General features: G+C 44.7%; 1 protein-coding gene across 5 annotated transcripts in view; it reads right to left on the reverse strand.

Moving 5' to 3' along the window:
• Positions 1-21,695, reverse strand: part of patj (PATJ crumbs cell polarity complex component) — a 62,969-nt gene that overhangs the window by 2,865 nt on the left and 38,409 nt on the right. For 4 of the 5 annotated variants that reach the window (XM_053877775.1, XM_053877925.1, XM_053877603.1 and 1 more), the window contains exons 30-40: positions 10,305-10,501; positions 7,095-7,186; positions 1,889-1,970; positions 1,362-1,454; positions 1,227-1,298; positions 1,052-1,120; positions 907-988; positions 656-762; positions 506-589; positions 248-441; positions 37-184 (exon numbers count right to left, since the gene is read on the reverse strand). In XM_053877775.1, coding sequence (XP_053733750.1) covers positions 37-184; positions 248-441; positions 506-589; positions 656-762; positions 907-988; positions 1,052-1,120; positions 1,227-1,298; positions 1,362-1,454; positions 1,889-1,970; positions 7,095-7,186; positions 10,305-10,501 — 1,220 coding nt within the window. The remainder of the gene's footprint in view (positions 1-36; positions 185-247; positions 442-505; positions 590-655; positions 763-906; positions 989-1,051; positions 1,121-1,226; positions 1,299-1,361; positions 1,455-1,888; positions 1,971-7,094; positions 7,187-10,304; positions 10,502-21,695) is intronic. The other variant, XM_053877684.1, reaches the window with a different exon arrangement.

Genomic DNA, 21,695 nt, shown 5'->3' on the forward strand with positions numbered 1-21,695 from the left:
GTTTGCTGAACTCTAAGTGTATTTTCGTGTCGAGACCTTCAGCACAGCGGCGACCGTCTCTTGTGTGGAGTTCCTCGTGTCCTCGCCATTGACTGACAGAATCTGGTCTCCTTGCATCAGTCGACCATCCAGCTCAGCGACGCCCCCTCTGACCACCTCAGAGATGAACACCCCGCTGCCGCTCCTGACTCAAACACACACACTCTTGTGTCACTGAGCTGAGGCCACCAACCCTGCTGAGTCTAACCTCTTCCCCACGATGCTGAGTCCAAGACCCCTCCCACTCTTCTTCTGCAGGTCCACCTTGAAGACATCCAGGTTCTCCTCCTCCCGGTACTGAGCCTCGTCCCTCAGAACTGTCAGCCGGACCTTGGCCGGCGTCTGGCGGAGAGCGGCGATGGCTTCTTCGTGCGAGGCTCCACGCAGGTCCACCCCATTCACCTATACACACAACACATTGATCCAGATCTGAAGGCACCTTTTAAACAGGTGTCAGCAAGTCCACCTCCAGGATCTGATCCCCGGCCCACAGCCGCCCATCTCTGGCTGCAGCTCCTTCCTCGTACACCTCATGGATCACAATGGCGTCCTGACAGATCACATGGCTTGTCACTGAACACCAGGGACAAGTCCACTGATGGATGGTTTGTGTTACCAGTTGTGTATCTGTCCCTCCCACCACGCTCAGTCCCAATCCCGACCGGCCTTTGCAGATCTCCAGCACCGTCTCCTGACCTGGTACGACCGCGCAGCAGGATGGGTCTGAGGGGAACATGTATGTGGGTCAGGTGGGACTAGTAGAACATGCATCCGTCAACAGGGCCGTGCCTGGCGCTGGCCCCTCATGCTCCCCCAGTATCAGTCTGGTTGTTCAACTCCGAAAATAAGACTGTGTCTGGGACTTACCTTTGCTAGCGACCGGCAGGTCTGGACTGATGAGAGGAGGCGGGGAGGAGGCCGAGAGTCGGCTGCTGACCGACCTGCAGGACTAGACACATGGTCGCAGAGTCACACCGAGTCGTCTCGGGAGCCGATGTCACAGTCCACTCACCTGCTGCTCTGGAGAGAGAGTGAGAGGCTGGAGCTGCTTCTCTGGAGAGTCTGCTGCTGCTGCTTGCTGCTGGGGAGCACCAACACACATGCATGCGGGCACATGAAAACGCAAAACACACACGGACATACACAACAACAAGCCTGAAGAGTTGAAAAGGTGTCTATTGCGGTACCTTCTTGCATGTGTCGCCCTCTCTCAAACTCTTGACGGTGCTGTTCTGCTCTGCCTCACTGTTGCCCTCCTCCTGTCAACCAAAACTTCATTGAACGTCACTTCTCAGACAGACAATGCCAAACTGCCGACTGACCGGTGGCTCTGACGACTGGAGGAGCGGCAGGTTGTCGGGCGGACGGGGCCATTCTGTGGAGGCGGAATGCTGGGGCGGAACTGCTGATGTGGGCTGTGGAACAAACACACCTCAGATTCATTACCTGCTTGTGTTATTGGTTTTTAGGCAAAAAGAGCCAGTGAGGAGCACATTTGACGGTCAAGTTCTGTGAGGACCCACATGAGTGAAGAAACACACCTTTAACAAACAGTTCAAGGATGTGTGCAGGGATCGATCATTGCATTTACAGTGGATGACACATGAAAACTAGGACATTCAGTTGGTCCATTTCATATATTACTATCAGGTTTGCAGTGATTAGACTCCAGTGAGTCAAACATTAAGACGTAGACACGTGTGCAGCTGAGAGGAGGGCATTACAGGTGAAGGGTTGAGGGGTTTTAGGATCTTTCAGCCGCTCCTAACAAGTTTATATATATATATATATATATATATATATATATATATATATATACATACAAACTGGTGTGTGTGTGTGTACGCACCTCAGGACTAGCAGGAGTAAGTGTGGGAACAGCTGGAGTAGGAAAAGGAGCAACAGCCATCTGGTTGATGGCATCTTCACTTCTGCAGTCGAGAGAAACAGACAATGAAAACAGAACATGAGACTGTCTTCATCAGCTCTCTGAGGAGGAGCACACAGGCAAATGCTGAAGCAACAAACATGCAATAACGCTGTAGGCTACGACAGCCAGCCACCAGAGGGCGACCAACTACTAAGAGCGCATACACCGCCCAATGTCGGTTCTGAGTGACAGCAGAAGAGCGCAGATATTCGGTGAGAGAGCGAGTGACGTACGACTCAAGAACCTCAAAAGTTTGAGCTACTGTATTATTTTGAGATGTAAAAAACCCTTTTTTTCTCCAAATTTTAAATTGATTTATTTTTCTTTTTACATTTCTTACATGAATACAATTTTGCATAGGTGAAATGTATTTTAATGTTCCTGGAAATCATTCCATCAAAACAGATTTTTTTTGGTTTCAAATATTAATAGTGTCCTATTATTAGTTAAATTTTTAGAGTGCAAGTTTTGTCAATAGACGTGGTTTGCTAACAGAATTATTTTTCTCTTGCTTTTTTGCGAGTTTTATCTAAGAGTTTAGAACACCCCGTGTTTGGCTTTTGATGACTGAAAAGTATTTCAGTTCCATATCTGTATGTGATGTCACCTGAGAGTTAGTTCAGCCTTCAGCTGCCTGCACTGCTAAATGCTCCACCATTTGGTTGCAAAGTACACCTAAACACCTATTAATTAATTAAAATAAATATGAATCAAAATATAACAAAACACTAAATATAATAAAAAATCAGAAATAAAAAGGAAACAAGCATCTTTAATAATATATTCAAAATGAAACATCAATTATAATTTATAAAAGCATAAAAGAAATCACATTTTTTTCAACCAAATCATCAAAAATGTCTATAATATAAAAAATTTATCTAAATGTAATAATGTATTGCATTAAAATCTAAATATAATTAAAGACAACCTAAAAATAAATACAAATACAAATCAAAAGATAATTGTAAATGACGAAAAAAAAGACACATTTTGGAGAAGCACTCAAAGATGTGAGTCAGTAACGTGATTCCAACCTCCACATTAGATATGTGCCTTGTGCCTCGGACAGAGCATTACTTGGTTTATGACTTTGTCACAACCAAACTGCACAGAACCACACATTCAGAGCTGGACACGCACCGGGCACCTCTTCACTTCTGGAGAGACGTCACTCACTCGGCAACCCCTCCCACATGCAGCGGCCACACACATAGAGAACAGCGCACCTGCACTCTACATTCACTCCTACAAAAGACTATTTTAAGGATTGGAACGCATTATTGTGTATATATATATATATATATATATATATATATATTGAAGAAGACAGTGACTGAATGAAGCGGTTTCTTCAGATTCTTCTCAGGATGTCTGCAAACCTCTAAAAGACTTCCATCGCTGGCTCTGAACGATTCGCCTTCATAACGGCAATTATTCTCCAGCCACTAAAGTTGGGGTTCATCACGCGTGTTTTATTATGCCTAACTCTGGTCTGGAATGACCGTTTCCATGACGACACACTCTGGAAGCTGCTGTCCCCGTCGTCATCCTCATTGTTCCTTGCAGCGTCGACCTTTACTTGGAGATAAATCATTCAGAGGCGAGCAGCGGACAAGGGCTTAACGAGATTTTGTCACTTGGCTGAACACAGACAGCAGCGACGTCCTTCTGCCCCGACACACCGGCCAGATTGGATGGCAGCGGCGGAAGAAAAATAACCTTGTCATAATGGAGGGAAATTGGCCGGTGAACCCAGGGTGAGAAGCCTCGCGAGGTTGAGTGGAGGCAAATATGATGATGCAGGGCCGATCATTGCAACTTGCAAAATGTGATGTCTTCAACATCACACTGTTGATCTACAAAAGACTGATAAGCAACAGCCAAAAAGCAACGAGGACAGTGAGCAGCTCTGAGAAGACCAGCCCAACAAGTATTTCAAATTGATTTGTGGAAGCAAGGCCTCAGGAATAAATGGAGTGGACTTTTGAGGGCTCGAAGACAATAATCGGGGTTATGGGTTGAAAAACTTTCCAAGATAGGGACTTGACAGCTGCCAGAAGGCTTTTAAAAGGCTCTCAAATGTAGGTTCATGGCCAACTTTGAGAAGAAAATGTTCAGAAGACCTTCTGACGGTGTTCCGTCTGGTCAGACAAACGCAGTATCATCTCTAGCTCTAGAGCTGCTGGAGGTGCCACGTGTTGCTGAGCTCGAGATCCGTGTTTCACTGGACCTCAGTGGCTCTTCCATCTCCACCCTGAGGTCATAATCACCAGCCAGTGATGAGCTGCTCATCTCTGCGCCGCACTAGCGTCTCCATCACACGTCAGAGGGAGTCTGGCAGCTCAGCCGGCCGTGTAATGACTCGCTGGGAGTGATTTATGTCGCCTGTTTTCGCCCAGCGTCCCACCAGCCCTCGCTCTATCACAATACTGAATCAGCCACGCGCCCGTCTTTAGCCGCTGACTGACACGCTCATCAGTCTCGCCTCGTTGACCCGATGACGTGCTGCATCAAACATTCAGCTGCCGTCGAAGGTAAAATAAATACGTCACAGATGTGAGTCCTCGGTGCAGAGCATTCTGGAATCAGAACTACAGACACAATGCTAATGGTTCATGAGTCCAATAAATGGCTTCTTTACACCTCCAGATGAGTCATACGCACGTGAAGGATTCACAACGATGCTCCGATCATGCTTCTGGTCCACGGACATCTTATGCTCCAAATGTAATTGGTGGAACCAAGATGTGACCAAGGGCTATAAATGAGTGGTCTTGTGTTGCTGACTGTTCTGGCCCCACTCCACGTTGAGGTCAGAGCAACAGACTTGGTCATGCCTCTTGCAGATGCCAAGATACAAAGTTAGATTCTACTGGAAACCGATGGTCCTGGACAAGTCTACAGAAGAACAAAAATATATAGCTCTTTGTTGCGCTGCTCCGAGACGACTCCCCTCCATTTTTGAAGACCGTCAGACATTAGAAGTCTCCTCAGAACAAACTTCTTCTCTTCAAAAGCGGCAAAAATATCTACCTTTTTTGAGCACAACTTTGTTTTTCTTTTCACTCCCTGGAGCATCTGCTGATTCATTCTTCTCCATTGTGACATTCCTTTAGATCTCCTCCGGGACAGATGACGCATCTTTAAAACCTCAGCCACCAAAAAGTGCCGCATTAATCAAATTCACCTTCCAGAGTTACAGTCATTTGTTTGGATCCCAGCACACGTGACCTACATACAAGCCTCCTGTCGATCTTCCATGACGAGCAGTCTCTGCTACTGTCTCAGAGTTTGGTCCCTCATCAAATCACAAATGAGCCTCCCTGACCAAGCTTTAAATATTTATGTCGGGTTCTTTTACAGACGTATCCATCACCCTGACAGAAGCTGGCAGCATGAGGCTCTCAGGAGGCCTCTCCACTATTAAATTCCTGCATCAATACATCAGTCAGACTCAGATTTGGGCCCGTCAATTAACAAAAAATGATGACAATTTATTGACTCCATGTGGTCTTCAGCAATGTGACGCTTTATGCCAGACTGAGAGTTAAAGGCCCTGAACTACTCCTTATCCCCCGCCACTTTAGACCCGAGTTGTGTTCCACAAAACGTTTCACAGCCAGAGCATACTAGATCGGCTCTCACCACTGGAGAGCTCCAGTGGATTTAAAGAAGCGCCATCCCGATAGCAACGTTCACACTGTGACTTGTGGAGTGTGGAGACAATTTCAGCTACAAAAACAACTGATTTACATGTAAATTCACAGCTTCAGTGCATCTGGAGTTGGAGTATCTGTTCGGTGGCTAGTTACAGTACATTACCCAATCACAGTATAGAGGTGACAGCAATGTATGCAGAGATGGAAACGTCACAAAGAGGAAGTGTAATGGAGGAGAAGCCGATCATAGTGGTTGCTAGCAGTCATGACTCATTTCAGCTCCTCTAAAGGAATCGATGGACCCAAAGAGATCGGCGTTAAAATATTTCTTTGCTCTAAGGTACTTCCACAGATGAATTCTGCCTCTCCGATACGCCATGTTGACTCTCCAGAAACTTAAGCCCCACCCCTGGCTGACTAGCTTACTTTTTCAATGTGACTTGAGAGGCAGGAGGAGAAGCTGCTCTCTCTGCTCCCTGTTACTCCACTCCAGAGAAGCACAGTCTAACAGAATTGAAGACTGATTCCAATCCAGCAGAAGGCAACTCAGTGAAGTGTGCATGAGCAGCTACAAACATCCTTCTGCAGGCAAACAACAGCAACACAGCAAACCTTGCTGCAGCAGATCAATGCCCAGCAGGAACAGGAGAGGAAGAGTCGGCTTCCTCCTCTCACCCTCCCTGAACGTGGTTTCCTCAGGCCAGACTTCATCAGAAGATGATTTGGCTGTAACACGAGCCGTTTGCTGCAGTGCTGCTCTGCCATCATGTTTTAATGGAGGGAATTGTGGGGAGACCAGCCTCCACAGGGGCAGCCAGCAGGCCTAAAGGGCTGGTGGATGCGACATTAGTTTAGTAGTTAGTAGTTGATACATGCATTGATGAGCATGAGTAATCGTTGATGAATCGATGACTCTGCAGGTCAAAACAACACCAGGGAGGACGCACATATACCCCAACTTCTAAGTGTTTGACTTGCTCTGGCACTGCATGGCTTGACAAATGTCAGCGACTCATGGGTTAATGAAGATATTATGATTAACCTTCACACCATTGAAACGAGTCAATGACTCAGTCAGATGAGTCAGGCTTGACAATGACAATCACCTGAGCCACGAGTCAAGGCTCATTAATGCTTAAGGTGTGTGGTTTTCTCCTCGAATGTGACTCACTTCTTGCCTACTTTGTTCACAAGCGAGAGTCACGTCTATTGTCATCATTTGTGATTTATGATAACTGCATCAGCGGCAGTGATTTGGGAAAAGTCTTGTGCTGCACCAGGGCGCCCACTGGTGGACACTTTCATGTATAAAACATGAAACGATCCTGTCAGCAGACGACATGAATAAGCGGACCAGAGTTGTTGGTAATGCAGAAGAGTGAAAGTCCTAAATCTTAGCCTAAAAACTATTTCAGGATTTAACTTGAACTCTGGCCATTCTCTCATGGAATGCCGGGTCATACCTGAGCAGGATGAGCTTCACCTTGGAGGCCGCGCTCTTGATGATGGCCGAGGCGTTCTGGTGGCTCCGCCCATACAGAACCTGGTTGTTGATCTGGAGAACACAGACACAAAGAGGACTTGAAGAGCGCATACAGAAACTGCAGCCACGCAGATCAGATCCTCTCTGGTTTAAACATCACCAAAGATGTATCTCCTTCTCTACCAGCAGGGACACTTCTCTATTTATCACACAGACAAGAGCAGCGATGGCCTGAAAGACTCCTGCTTCCACCTTTATCTCTCCATCATCCTCTCAGGCGCCAGACGATCAATGTTGATAAAAAGGCTGATTACATCCCAGTTGCTCCAAGTGCAGCACGCTTGATTGAATAACCTGTGAGTGCTTCTTCTCCTTATTAACCTATTTCAGACTACACAAGCAGAGTTACGAAACAGAGCCTACAATTACCCCTCGAGGGACAGGAACACTTCTCATATCTGTCTTCCAGAGGTCCAGACGAATCATCGCGTCAGCGCTAACATGATGCGGCGATGAGTGTGTTCAGCAGAGGTCGCCTTTGGAAGGGACATCAGACATATTGCAAGTGACTCCAGAGCTCACTTCTCTACAAAGAGAACAGGAAATGGACTCCATCTGTGGACCCTGCCAGCATCATTGCGAACCCCCGTGATTCAAATAGCTAGCAAGCTATTCACACGAGCTCACCAAATCCGTGGGCTGAACGAGTGTCTGGAATCAATTTCATCGAAAGAAGAAGTTAGCGTCCATGACTAGCGTTGCCAAGCAGGCTGTAGTGTAGTGCACCTGTCTCACACATCCGAGTCCCCGCAGCTCTGCTAGACATGAAGTGACGCCCATTTCTGAGAGGGCTGTGGTGAACATGAGTGAAATGGGATTTGGCTGTGGACTTCAGTTCACCTGGAGAGGTAGCTTTTGTCCTGAGATCTCCAGCGAGCGCACAGCAGGGGTGCAAAATTTTGTAAGAGGTGTGAAGTGTAGAGCACTGAGCGAATTGGACCTGGATCTACTGGGCCACAGTCCATGGTGTGAAAGCCCAAAGTTAGACACATGACTCATTTTGACCGACATCACCGTACTCATGGTCACTTGAGTCACTTCAGCAGTCGTCTTTGTTCACGGCTTAAGTAGCTCAGGAGACTCACGTGTGCAAGTCCAGGTTCTCTGCAGGCGCGGACGTCAGGAACGCTGGTGCAGAGCAGTGTGAATGACCAACAATCACTTTAATTAAGACTGACGTTAATGACAAGCTCACTGAGCCATGGAGCCGCAAACTCCTGCTAATAGATGGAAATCAATATCTCATCAGCACATGTGTAGAGCTATGCAGACGCAACGTGCTTGATGCACTTTTTACTGAACCATGACCACCAGTGAAGATCCAAGTCCAAAATAACAAGTTAAATTACTTGGTCGTCTTTATCAAATGCGAAAAAGAGAAATACAAAAAAAAAAAAAATAAAAAAATAAAATATATATATATATATATATATATATATATATATATATATATATATATATATATATATATATATACATATATATTAGTGCTGGGACTTTAACAAGTTAATCACGAACAATTAATTAATTGTGTTAAATATTTTAATCACATTTAATCATTTTAATTTTATTTAATTTAAATTAACAGTTTGCAGACAACACAAAACCTGGTCCACTGATCACACTGATGCACAAGACACATTGCAGCCAGGATGATAACAACAACAACGAACATGGAGGAATCCCTGAACAAAAGCATCTGTTTGCTTTTGTTCAGGGATGTTTTTCGCTACCCAATGGCCAGGGTTTCCACTACTCTGAATGTACTTTAAATTCTTATAAAATTGAAATTCTTATACAAATATTTTCCAGAAATTAAAAGAGCTTTAGTTTAAATAAGAAAAACTTGAATATAGCCACCATCGTGATTTATTGTGCTATTGTCAAACTGATGCAAAATAAACAATATTTTGTCGTTTAAACGTATGTATGGGTCCATCATTTGATTCAGTAATATACCAAATTCATTCAAATTGAAAAATGTGGCTTCTTGTGGCAAATATTCTTATTATTCTTAATTTTCTTTTTTTTTCTCAAATATTTCAGATGCTTCAACACTCAGGAAAGCCAAAAACAAATTCTAGAAAAAACACAAATTGCAATTTTGCAGTAGACTGAAAAAATACCCCAGATATATTTCTGGTATTTATAGCTGACATTGTGTGCTACAACAGGACCGTTGGCGGGCGGCACATGCCTAAGGCCGCAGAACATTCACCGCTACTCTCATACACTCCAAAGAGAAATATTATGTGCTGTGTGTGTGTGTGTGTGTGTGTGTGTGTGTAAATTAGACACACTTTGGTCTGCCTGACATTAATGTTGCATAAGCAGCAGGTCCGGTGATTAAGTCTGCATGTAAGTCTACTTAATATTAATGTGGAGACAAGTACCACATGACTGAGTTGGTTCACAGGATTCCCTCAACATAGACAAACACAACAATGCCAGGGGATTGTAACTGAGGTCGCTTAGCGAAGAGTGAAGAGAAGGATTTCTAAGAAGGTCAAAGCCCTGCTGAGGGGAGAAAAGGTTGTTGGGAGAAGGTGTCGATGAAATATTCACACGCTAATTTACAATCTAGTTCTGAGAACATTTTCACAAACCGCACAAGGCAGAGCAGAGCACAGTTGCACGCTCGCTCAGACCAGGGGAGAGACGTGTCTGAACTCTAGTTAACTGAGTGAGTCATTTATTTTCTTGCTCTTCATGTATCAGACATCGCCCTCAAGCCTCATTCCCGTGCTCTCTCAAAACTCTTATTTAAAGATACAGAACACTGTTTTCTGGTCTGCGAGTATCACAGGAAATTTGAAATATTTAAGCTAGAGCACCACGCAAGGATATGTACAGAGGAGAGATAGCGAGTACAATGGTAGGAAGATGTTGAGGTTGGAAGGAGGAGAAGGTGGAGAGGAAGGCCAAAGAGGAGATTTATGGAGGTGGTGAAGGAGGACATGAGGTTTGTAGGTTTGAGAGAAGAGGAAGCAGAGGACAGGGTCAGATGGAGGAAGATGATCCGCTGTGGCGACTCCTGTAGGGAGAAGCCGAAAGAGAAAAAAGAAGACCACGGAAGGACAATCTTAGATGGATGTGACCATAGAGAGCCAGGACAAAGATCCAGACTCACCTCCAGGAGTTCATCTCCAACACGGATGCGTCCATCTTTGGCTGCTGTTCCCCCGGGATGAAGGCCCACCACAAAGATGCTGAGTTTAGATCGGTCTCGGTTCCCAGCCAGGCTGAGGCCCAAACCCTGGCGCTCCTTCTCCAGCTCCACGCACAGCAGCTCCCCCTCCAGGTCTCCATATCGCTCATACCAGCGCTCTGAAAGACGAGATGCCCAAACTTTCAACCAACACCTCCAACACCTGGAAGCTCAGTAATGCTTACAAAACATGCAAATCATAAACCCCCCCCCCAACTTTTACGGATAGCATGCCGACCAAGAAAAACTCTTCCGCCCGAACTACTGCAAATTTCTCCGCACTGCCATCAATAAGGAATTTCTAGCACGCCTCCAGCTGGATCAGAACTCGGCAGTAAGGCTGCTAACTGACGCCTGACTACATTGTAGAGTTACTGACCCCTACGATTCAGCCAGGACCTTCAGGTCCTCAGGTGGGCCTCTGACAGTGGTCCCTAATTCTAGGCTTTAATCTAGTGGTGACAGTGGCTTTGCTATAAGGGCTCCCCCACTCTGGAACAGTCTGCCAGAGAGCCGAAACACAACATGCTCCACAAACTTTAAATCCCTGCTAAAAGCTCACTTTTATGGGTTCACATTTATGCAATATCCTCCTAAAATTTCCTTGCTCACTGAAGGCCTCGGATTAGTAAGGTAGCAAGTGCAAACATTTTTGACTGCTTTGCCTGTGAAGCACTTTGTGAACAGCGTTCAAGTGTACGATTATTATCATTATTATATTTTTAAACAGTAACTTTCACAAGACTGATTGTGTTTTAAAATGAGTTTTCAGGCCTTATTTAAAGATCCAGTTCTTAACGTCTTCTTTTAAGATGCACTATCAAGACAGTTTTCACTTGTAGTCAAGGCAGATTCATTTGTGTACTACAAGACAAAACACCATGTTTTAGCCTATGGAAAAAAGCCTTTGGCTAAAACTAGGCTAAAACACCTGGAATTCAAAGATAGTGGCAAAAAAATACCAACTGTAAAGGAAGTTGATGCAAAGGCCATGAGGGACAACATGAGAGGTTGTGAAAACCGTTCAAGTATTTGGTAATAAACCTTGCAGCATGATGAACAGAGAAGAAGGGAGGTGAAAAGGAGAGTGTAGGCAGGAAGGAATTGACACAGACGCTGGAGCAGCGGCAACTTTGAAACCTTCTAGGATAGAAGTGGTCACCGCCATGGTGGATGTTTACAGACTGTCATTGTGACTAGGAGTGATTAAAAAGGTCACGATCAGGAAAGAGTAGCTCAGACAAAGTTAGGGAGGCCAGATGGTTTGGACACATGAAGAAGATTGACAGTGTTGGATCAAGAATGTTGGGGATGAAGAAGAGGAAGCCAACCAAACCAGAGAATGATGAAGATAGGTACACGTGGCGGGCTTCTCACCCCTTGAAGGGAAATGACCGCAGAAGAAGAAGACATCAACAGAACAAAATCAGGAATACAGAGGAAAAATTGGGAAGGTGGTAGATAAATGATGGTGTACGACACTTAGGCAGCTTGGCTGAAGTAGAGATAGGACCTCTTGGTGAGCTGAGTGATTCCGGAACCACTACTTGTTGAGGAAGTAGGAGCATTGCTGAATCAGGGATCACAAGAGTAAAGACGGAGAGGATGAACAACGAAGCGAAGGATGAGATGTGGCGGCAGCTCAGAGAATTGCATCTCCCGTGGAAGAGAATGTTGCTCAACAGTCCGTGAAACAAACATGGTGGGTGGGTACGTGAGCGACATAACAAACTCCAGATTACAGTCAGATGGCAGATGAGGGGTTTGCTGTTAATGTCATGTATCTGTCTTGTAAACAATCCAGCAGCTGAGGGTGTCACGTGAGGACACGGCGACATAATGATGACAAATACAGTGCAGGGAGATTAACAAGGACTGGCTTTGATTGGTCCCATCCCTCCTCATGATTCACAGTCTGTGCGGCAGGACGGCCACTAATGGGACACCTGTGTCCCGGTCCAGCGAAGACGAGACCGATGATGACAGAGAGCCTTCATGATGCGGATAAAGCCCAAATCACAAAGGCCCAAAACCATCCTACCATGGCTTGAAACAGGAGCAAAATAAAGGTGAGGTGGAGATGGCAGGAGCACAAAGTACACTAACAAGACAGGAGAGATGATGTCGACTGGCAAAGTTCAAAGGGCATCCCTGCCTCTTTACTCTCATGAAACAACAGAACAGTGTGGAGTAGTGAATATTCAAGCAAACAAATTACTATCTGCTTCTTGCTTTAATGTCTAGAAGTGTGTACCATTACATAAAATTGGTGGAATATATGGCGTTGTAAAGGGTTTGTGTTTGTAAACTACAGATCACATTTGTACTATGAATCATCCTGTACTTGCTTCTGTACTCTCTGCAAGTGCCATGGCTACCTTCATTCATCAACTGATGTACAATGTAAGTCTTGTCCAAGTTGTTCTTCAGTGCCACCATGATAGACAAGTCCTGCAGGTGTGATGCCTTCATCAGGAAAGATCGCGCCAAACAGTACAGCGAAGTTGAGAACAAAATTATAACCAGAATCACCACACATCAGGTCTTCTGGGTTTGGGGCTTGACAGACTACTGCGGTGCACGATTTGGTGGTAATGAAGAAGACAAATGTTTATTGACAAGACATTTGCAGTCAGTCAGACGGTCCAATCGCCGGCAGAGGAATGAGGAGTCCTCACTACAGTGACCTTATTCAGAAAAGAGCAGAGTCGGAAGCACAGGAGCGAATCAATCCTGGAGAAAGAGTGGCAGTGACAGAGAAAGCGTAGCAGGAAGCGTAGCAGGAAGTGGACAGAAGATGAAAGAGTGTGAGCAGGAACAAAGTTTGGGGGAAAGACGAGAAGGTCCACAGAGACCGCAAAAGATGAGGCAGCATGATGGAGGGTAACAGGATAATGAGTGAAGGAGCGCAGGTGGCAGAAAATGAAACCATCCATCAGCGACTCCTCACATGCGTCTGTTTACTGAGTCACGGGACCAGAATCTTCTCACCTTCGGCTCGAAGAAGCCCGCTCATTGCACTCCGATTATTATTTGGTCTCCATGATAGAGGAGCCTCTTTTATCCTCCCTCCTTCAGGCAGCATGACTCTGGCCAATAATTTCTTTATTTATTTATTAAGTGAAGAGAAACACGTTTTCAATGAAGATGAAAAAAAAAAAATGTTACTAGGGATGCTCCGATCGAGTGGTCACGATCATGATCGGATTTCAGCATAATTGGTGAATGCCGTCTGCTCCTTCCTACTCGCTGCTCACTAACGGCATGTCTGGTGTGGAGGTTCTTTCAATCTGTCATGTAAAGTTTGCATCCTGCAGCACATGCACGGGAAAATGCTGTGCAGGGAAGCGCCTTCAAATTAAACAGGTTATTTAAAGCTCCAGCATGGAGTGCAGAGTTTTCTGGGCTCATGAAAGTGAGACTGCCGGTTCCTCAGCAGTCGGCTGTTAGCACAGCTAACACTTAGCAACACCGGCTGGTCTGAGGATTAGGGTAAGGGTTACATGGTGACATTCGTAATGAGAATAGATTTTAATAATTTCACCGAGCTAGATGACCAGCCTGGTGTCGGTTATGCAGAGACGGAAATGACACCATCCGTCGCCATTTTGGAGTCAGTGCAGTTGGGCCCCCAGAATCTGAAACGTTTGAAAACACCCGGAGTGGAAACTTTCATAAATGCGGTGCTACCGCGGGAGTCCCGCTACAGTATGTTAATATTTCACGGACATAGCAGAGTCTCTAGAGATTCACCCGCGACGTCTCACATGTAATTAAATGTTTTTCACAGTAGGTCTCATCATTTTGATTACAGATTCATTGTCAATCCATGTGATCAATATCGGTGATCGGTGCTCTGGCTGATCGGTATTGGCGATCGGCAGCAAAAACCCTGATCAGAGCATCCCTATTTGTTACTCCTGTACGTAGATTTCTCGCATTGGTCAAACTAGTACCAATTTGCGTTTGGTTTAAATGGCAGCTGCACAATGGTTTGTCTATGGATTTTCATCTGCTATTAATTTAAAGTAAAACCCCTGACTCATTTAGATTCCATCTACCAACTTAACTCAGAGTGGCAAACTAATTATTCTGTGTACACGTGGAAGCATTTATCTCCACTCGTGCGCATCACACTTATCATGCTTACGGTTGTGTCGTCCCTCACCAGATCACAGCGTCCCTCGATGGTTTAATAATGCAGGAGAATTCAAATGGAGTAACAATCAACCTTGGTAATAAATCTTAACTCATAAAATCCTTAAAGTAGAACAGAGCATGTACTTCTTTAATGATAATATTCATTTGAAAGAGCTGGAAAATGATGTCATCAGAAGAGCAATAACAATCCCTTGATACATGTGCGCTGCTCATCATCATCAACACCACCACCTTCACCAACTTCACAAAAAAGTACACAGTGTCTTGGTTCAAATACAGGCTAAGGGTGTATTGAGACATAGTGTTGTGGTCGAGACCACCTGACCCAAGTCCAAGTTGACACTGAGTCCAATCCCACGAGAGGTGCATGACCAAACAGAATCCAGAATCCGAAGTCTATTAGTCATATACTCACACACATAATTCTTTTTTTTAACACTTATTGTGAGTCAGTCAGTCAACCGTAAAGGCAGTGTTCTCAACAGAACTGCTCTCCATAATGGCTTCCTTTCTCAGTCTGACTTAGGATCTCTTGAGTTGAGGAGACCAAGCATGCTTCGCAGGACCTAAAGGGTGTGATCAGCTTCAGCTGGAGTAGTTTCTGTGTTCTTGCAGAGATACATAGGGGGTGCACTGGTACATGAGCCGAGGAATCCAAAATTTGAGCAATCAAGATGTCAAGATTTGTCACCCACATGTGTTGCAAAATCAGCAAAATGACAGTTCAAAATGGAAGTGCAAAAGATGACTTACTATTAAATACCTTTCATATATGAATTTTCAGTAATACGAAGCGGAGTTGTCGCCCAACCCTGTTAGCTCAAACAAATATGAGTACATCCGTGAGACTAACAAACCTGACAAGAGTCGTCAAGAGTCATTTTTGTTGACTAGATTTAGCAGCCAACTACAGTAGTGGCTGACTTTCATTCACATATAATAAATTCACATTTGTCAATATATGATTTCTTTTTGATAAAAAAACAACAGCAAATGCAGAGTTACCCACAATGCACCTCTGCACACCACATATTATGCAACGTCGCTCCCATAAATAGCCAAATGCCACTCAGGAAAGCGCTGAAAAAGACGCCCTGTTAAATTGTTATTCTGAGCTCCTCATGACAGAAACAGCTCTGTCTGGCTTTGCTGGCATTCTTAAATGTAAAACGATAAGAGCGCTGTTTACTGTTGAGATATAAATAAAACAGGATTAAATTTAAGACGCCAGCAGCGACTCACCTCCAGCAGAGAGAGCAGCTACACTAAAGATGTGTGTGCGAGGAGGATTTATGTGGTCAGCTTAATGGACTCATAATTGATTTAGAAGGACAGATTTCTGAGTGTGACCTGGATTTAATATGTCTCAAGAGGATAGGTTTCTCAGACAAATTGAACGATCCAGAAATGAGGTGAAGACGGTGGCAGGCATCAAGGTCATGAAGGTGACTGACGGTGATGGAGAGCCAGGTGGAAGACCCAGGAGACCAGGAGAGACCAGAGATGAGATGACAGACCCCAGAGACCAGATAGTGAAGACTATCTGATAAAAGTGAGGGATGGGCACAACATCACAAACAAAATGAAGCTGGAGATGAGATGAAGGACAAATATAATGGATCACAAAGACAAGGTTTACAAGAAGAAAACGTCAGAGGACAGGAGCACATCAGATAAAAGGTGATGTGAGAAACAGACAAGAAGAGTTGAAGGTTGGGAGCAAGGTCACAGAGAAGGTGAAATACAGTACAACCAAAGGCAAGGCGAAGGCCTCCATAGACAAAAAACGTTAGGACCAGGACCTCAGATATTAAGTAGTAATGGTGAAAGACAGAAATGAGGTGACGGCCCCAGAGAAAATGTTTGACGTGTGGAGATGAGGAGAACTTCAAAGAAGATGTAAAGAAAACAAGGTGAAGGCAATAGAGACAATTGCATTAACAAGTTCAGAAAAGCTGATCGTGATGTTTGTGACGTCTACATGAACCTTTACTGAGGTCTGAACGCTGCCAAAACACAAACAGGAAGTATTTCTGGGACCACCTGAAGGAACTGGCGGCATTTCATAACCGTGAAGGAGAGTGCATGTGAAGTCACAGGGGAGAGTGAGGATGCGGATATGAGCAGATGTTTTCGGGGTATCCTCACATGACAAAACACTGATGTAGTGTGGTGCAGCACGTCAATATGTGAAGAGACGCGTGACATCAACGCGCAACCACACAGCCAAACCAGCCAAATTTAGATGTCTAGCCAGATCCCTACAGCAACTGAAGCTGTAACGCATCAAAAATTGACTACAGCGTCACACCATAGCCATATTCTTTCCTGTGACTAGGCTAAGGGCCGGTAAGAGCCATACTGTACTTAAAAAATGAAACTTGACTATTGACGTTATTTTATTTTACTCAAAGATAATCAATAAAAATGATAAACAAGGTATCTTTTATACCGGTATGAATATCTTTGCAAACAGAACTCTGGGTAAAACACGCAAATATGATTTTACAAAGGCACTTTTTATGTATAACATATTTTCTTCAATATCTTTTGATTTATTGTTAGGGACAAAAATAATGTTAAAATTGGCATTACTCAAAAGAATCTAATACAGACAAGGGAAAAATAACTTTTGATACAAATTTGTTTGATTTAGAATTGCTCTGACCTCATGAGGGACACATGAATCAGTCAAAGGGCCTCAAATGGCCCCGAGCCACACTATGCCAACCTCTGCAGTAGAAGATCATCAATATGTCTAAAAAGCCTAACAGTGAGAATGAGTTGCCCTGCTCTTACTGTTACTCAGACATCAGTCATCTCCACTTGCATTCACTTCTTCGCCTTCTTTAATTTCAAATACTTAAGGTGAAACAGCAGCTTCCTTTCTGCGATGACAAAAACTTGAAGGGTAAGAGACATGTGAGACTTGAGAAATGTGTTTTTGTTTTGGTGGGCAGCTCTGCTGCAGCAGCTTCTGGAGGTCACTGCAATGCAACAGTAGCTCAGTGTGCTACACCATCACACACACACACACACTCCCACCGGAGCTGGCATTAATCTACTGCCAAAGCTGCTTGAGTAAGGCTGGTTAGAAAGAGCACACCATGAAGTGGAAGAGCGACACGATCCGCACCAGTAACGCCAGCATTACAGCTCTTTTATCTCTGCAGTCCAGCGGTGTATCATAAAGACTGTCAATAAACGAACAAGTCGTGAATCAATTCCAGAGGGAGAATTCTTGTGTGAAAGGGCACTGAACTAACAGAGCAGGGGAGAACACAGCTCAGCTTCAGTTCTGTGCTTCATCCAATACCTCACCTGTTCTACCAGCACAACATCATGGAGGTGTGATGACCACGAATGAGACAACAAATCTTAGTTTCACTGAGACTGAAAGTCGCTTCGAAAGACACTTGACTGTTACATTAATTTAACTGAGGTGAAACTGAGTGCAGAAGCATGTCAAAGGGCAGCTCACTGGTCCTACTTCCTGCCATGTTACGCAGAGATGACGGCTTCAGTTTCTTGAAACTGAGACTAAAGTCTTGGCACAAGCAACATTTTCACCATCATTGTCCTCAGATTTGATTGAGGGCATCGACATTGACATGCTAACATTCAAACAAGCTGCTTTTGAAGCGTCGTGCCAGGAGGGAGCAGAATCATACATCAGTGTCAGCCGCTGCATTAGATGTATGGTCGTTTGGAAAATATTAATCCTGGCCAAACCTTTTGAGGGAGAAACTGTTCAGAGGCAGTGAAGAGTCGTGGCGGCCACTCATTTCTCAGAGGACGGGACGTTCTGGCTGAGAGTTGTGACTTTCCACATAAATGGAATTCTGAACTTGTGAAGTCGGAACAGAGAGGACAATTTTCGACTCCTGGTCAGGACACACTAATCTTCTGACTGGTTCCTCTCCAGAAGGAGTCAAAAATCGTTGCCCACTTTTGTCACATGCATTTTATGTTACCATACATCAGGAACAATCCAACACAACACATTTATCAGGGATGCGACCGCAAGTCAGAAATGAATTACAGGATTTTAGAGCACAGGAGTTGCCAACACTATGCCAACATCAGTGTGTGTTGCGCTCATTTCAGCCAAAGCGTACGAAATGGGATCAGTTTTTCGATTCAACATGTTTTTTTTTTGTTTTGTTTTGTGATGGATGGACAGTAAAAAAAATAAAGTGGAAAAAATGGAGAACGGAACAATATAAAAAGAAAAAGAAAAAACATTAAGAAGGGAAAAATAAGGCAAAGATCCAGGGGAAAATGAAACTGGCAAATACTAAAAAATTAAAGGAAAGAATTATTGAAAACGGAGAAGCATGGGGAAGAAGAGGAGATACACAAAGAAAACAAAGTATATAAATTAAAAGGAATAAATGAATGGAATGAGGGATGACATGAGGATAAAATGAGGAAAAAAGGGATGTCATTTGCAAAAGGGAAAAGGAAGGAAGGAGAAACAGTTGGAAAGGAATAAGAGAAAACAAATTCAGGTCTGTATGAATTCAGTTACATAATCAAAAGGAAATAAAGATGCCATTTCAGTTCAATGAAGATTCACAATAAGCAGCGCGTCTGTGTGTGAATGAGTATTGCAGAGTCACCGAGGAAGCCCCTCTGATCTGTGCTCACACACACACACACACACACACACACACACACACACACACACACACACACACACACACACACACACACACACACACACACACACACACACACACACACACACACACACACACACACACACACACACACACACACACACACACACACACACACACACAGTCAGTTACATAATCCTCCACATCACCTGAACCCCACACTGAACAAGTCAGACAAAGTACGACTCAAACGTCCTCAGAGACAGAGAGACACAGGGACGTCAGAAACACTGCAGCGTGTCCAAGACCACCTGTTCGTTCGAGCTTGCATGCGTGCGTCCGGAAGGTAAAGGGTGACCTCTACACCTCAACTGCTGACGCTAAAACGTCACATGACTCGAACACACACTCACCCGGTGGCAACATCGTCCATACTTCTGTCTTCACACGAGCGCCGATAAATCCAAGTGTGTGTGCGCGCTCGCAAGTGCGTGTGTGAGCGCTTTTGGGTGGCGTGTGCCCAGAGCTGCTGTGATACTGACACACAGGCAGCAAAGCTCTGTTATACACTCCAACCTCGATTACACTCCCTCTCTTTCTCTCGCCCCCTCCTCCTCAGGCTGCTGCTGAACATCCCTCCCTCTACCCCACTCTCCCCCTCTCTATCTCTCCCCACCTTTCATCTCCATCCTCGCACCATCAAAATCTATTTTCTGACCTCCTTCATGCCTCCGCCGCTTACAGCATGAAAGCCTGTGAAAGATGAAACTTTGCCTGATGATGTCATCAAGTCGCCAGGTGAGGGTCTGATTTATATGAACATTTACCTGACTGATGGCTTCAGGGCTAATGACCACGCCGCTACAGCAGCTCAGAGAGTCACAGGTGAATCATGCTTTAGCATCCATTCTTGACCACACCACTAACATCACTGGCTAACTCAGAGCTGATTTGACCTTCACCATCCCACAGCATTTGAGCAGACAGGTTTGCTTGTTCACGACACTGGGAGTCTATTCCAGCTACGATCACAACGACCACATACCTTTGTCTTATTGGAAATATTGACACAAGACCTTCAGCACCTCTCTCAATAGGCACCTCTTTTCATAAGGCACCTCTTCGCCCAGAGAGGTCTAACTGCAGTGAGATTAAAGTACCGTAATTTCCGCACTATAAACACCCATTAAATTTAAGTAGTCGATATAACTTGTTCACACAAGAGGCACCAGTCAATAAGCCGCAGGTGCAGTGTACTGGCTTAAAAGTAAGCAAGGATCACTTCTGAGCTAGCGTTGAAAATGGGGTCCAGCATGGAGACTGACTAATGAAAGCAACTTGGCAAAGTTCTGAGCACGCATTATGCGACCAATGTAATTACACGTGTACACGAGTTAGACCAACGAAATTACAGGCATTTTATATCAATTGAAGCGCTCAACGTGTTGTTTTCGCCCAGGTGTCCGACGGTCTCTCCTGGAGCACCGGAGCAGGAGCAGCAGCTGAGAAAAAAAAAGGAGCAGCTAACAGTCTGGAAATTACGACATATGAAAATGGCCAACTGTTCAATATGAGCTACGGCCAGTCACAGCTTCATGACTTCAAAATGGAAAAAAATTCAAAGCACTGACATTTCCATCTACCAGATGTGTTGCACACTACCACCACTAGGTGGGAGCATGCAGTGGTGAGGACCATGGATCACCACCTCTGCTGTATTGAGACTAGCAACAAAAAGAGATGACGCAATGACAAAAAGGTTAATAATGCCACAAATGGAAAACAAAAATTTGAATGACTCCAGACACTGTTCTGGAAACCCCAGAAGTGACAGAAAGCTGGACTTGTAAACATCAGTGAGTCAGCACTTCTCTTCGCCAAAGTGCACCACAGACTCATGCTGGGATTTGATCAGAACTGGCTGGGTGAGCAGTGAGGCGCCCAGAGAGCAGTCACTGGTGGGCTTCTGGCCGCCAGTCCACGTTATCCAGCCTTTGCTATGACAGGAGTTTATCAACTTCAACTTTCCTTAAACAACCAGACAACCATTGGACAAATTTACACAGCCAAAATGTCACATTTGATAACCATAACCTGACCATACCACCACAAATGCAACGTGATCAACCAAAATCACTTAAAGCAACAGTCATAAATTCCATGTGTGAATAAGAGGTTACTGAGGTGTTTGCAGGTTAACTGACAAACAGAAAAGTAACATTTGATTTACTCTAGTCAAATTTGTCACTAAAATGTGCTGACTGACCAGTAGATACAGCACAAGGAATGTGTAGGAGGAGGAGGAGGATGGTGATGAATTCAAGGAAAGAGTGCGTTGAGATCAGTGGAGAGATGGAGCTGCTCCCCCAAATTATATTGACCCAGCACACAATGCCATTTTACAGTTGGGCACACACACATCCTCATCACCATGCAGACCAGCAGCCCGTGGAGCCTACATGTGACTCACAAATTAAAGTAGACCAACAAACTGCTGCCCTCGAGAGCTGCCGACGGCCTTAATTATGAT

This window comes from Synchiropus splendidus, chromosome 1, assembly GCF_027744825.2.
Source record: "Synchiropus splendidus isolate RoL2022-P1 chromosome 1, RoL_Sspl_1.0, whole genome shotgun sequence".
NCBI classification, from domain to species: Eukaryota; Metazoa; Chordata; class Actinopteri; order Syngnathiformes; family Callionymidae; genus Synchiropus; species Synchiropus splendidus.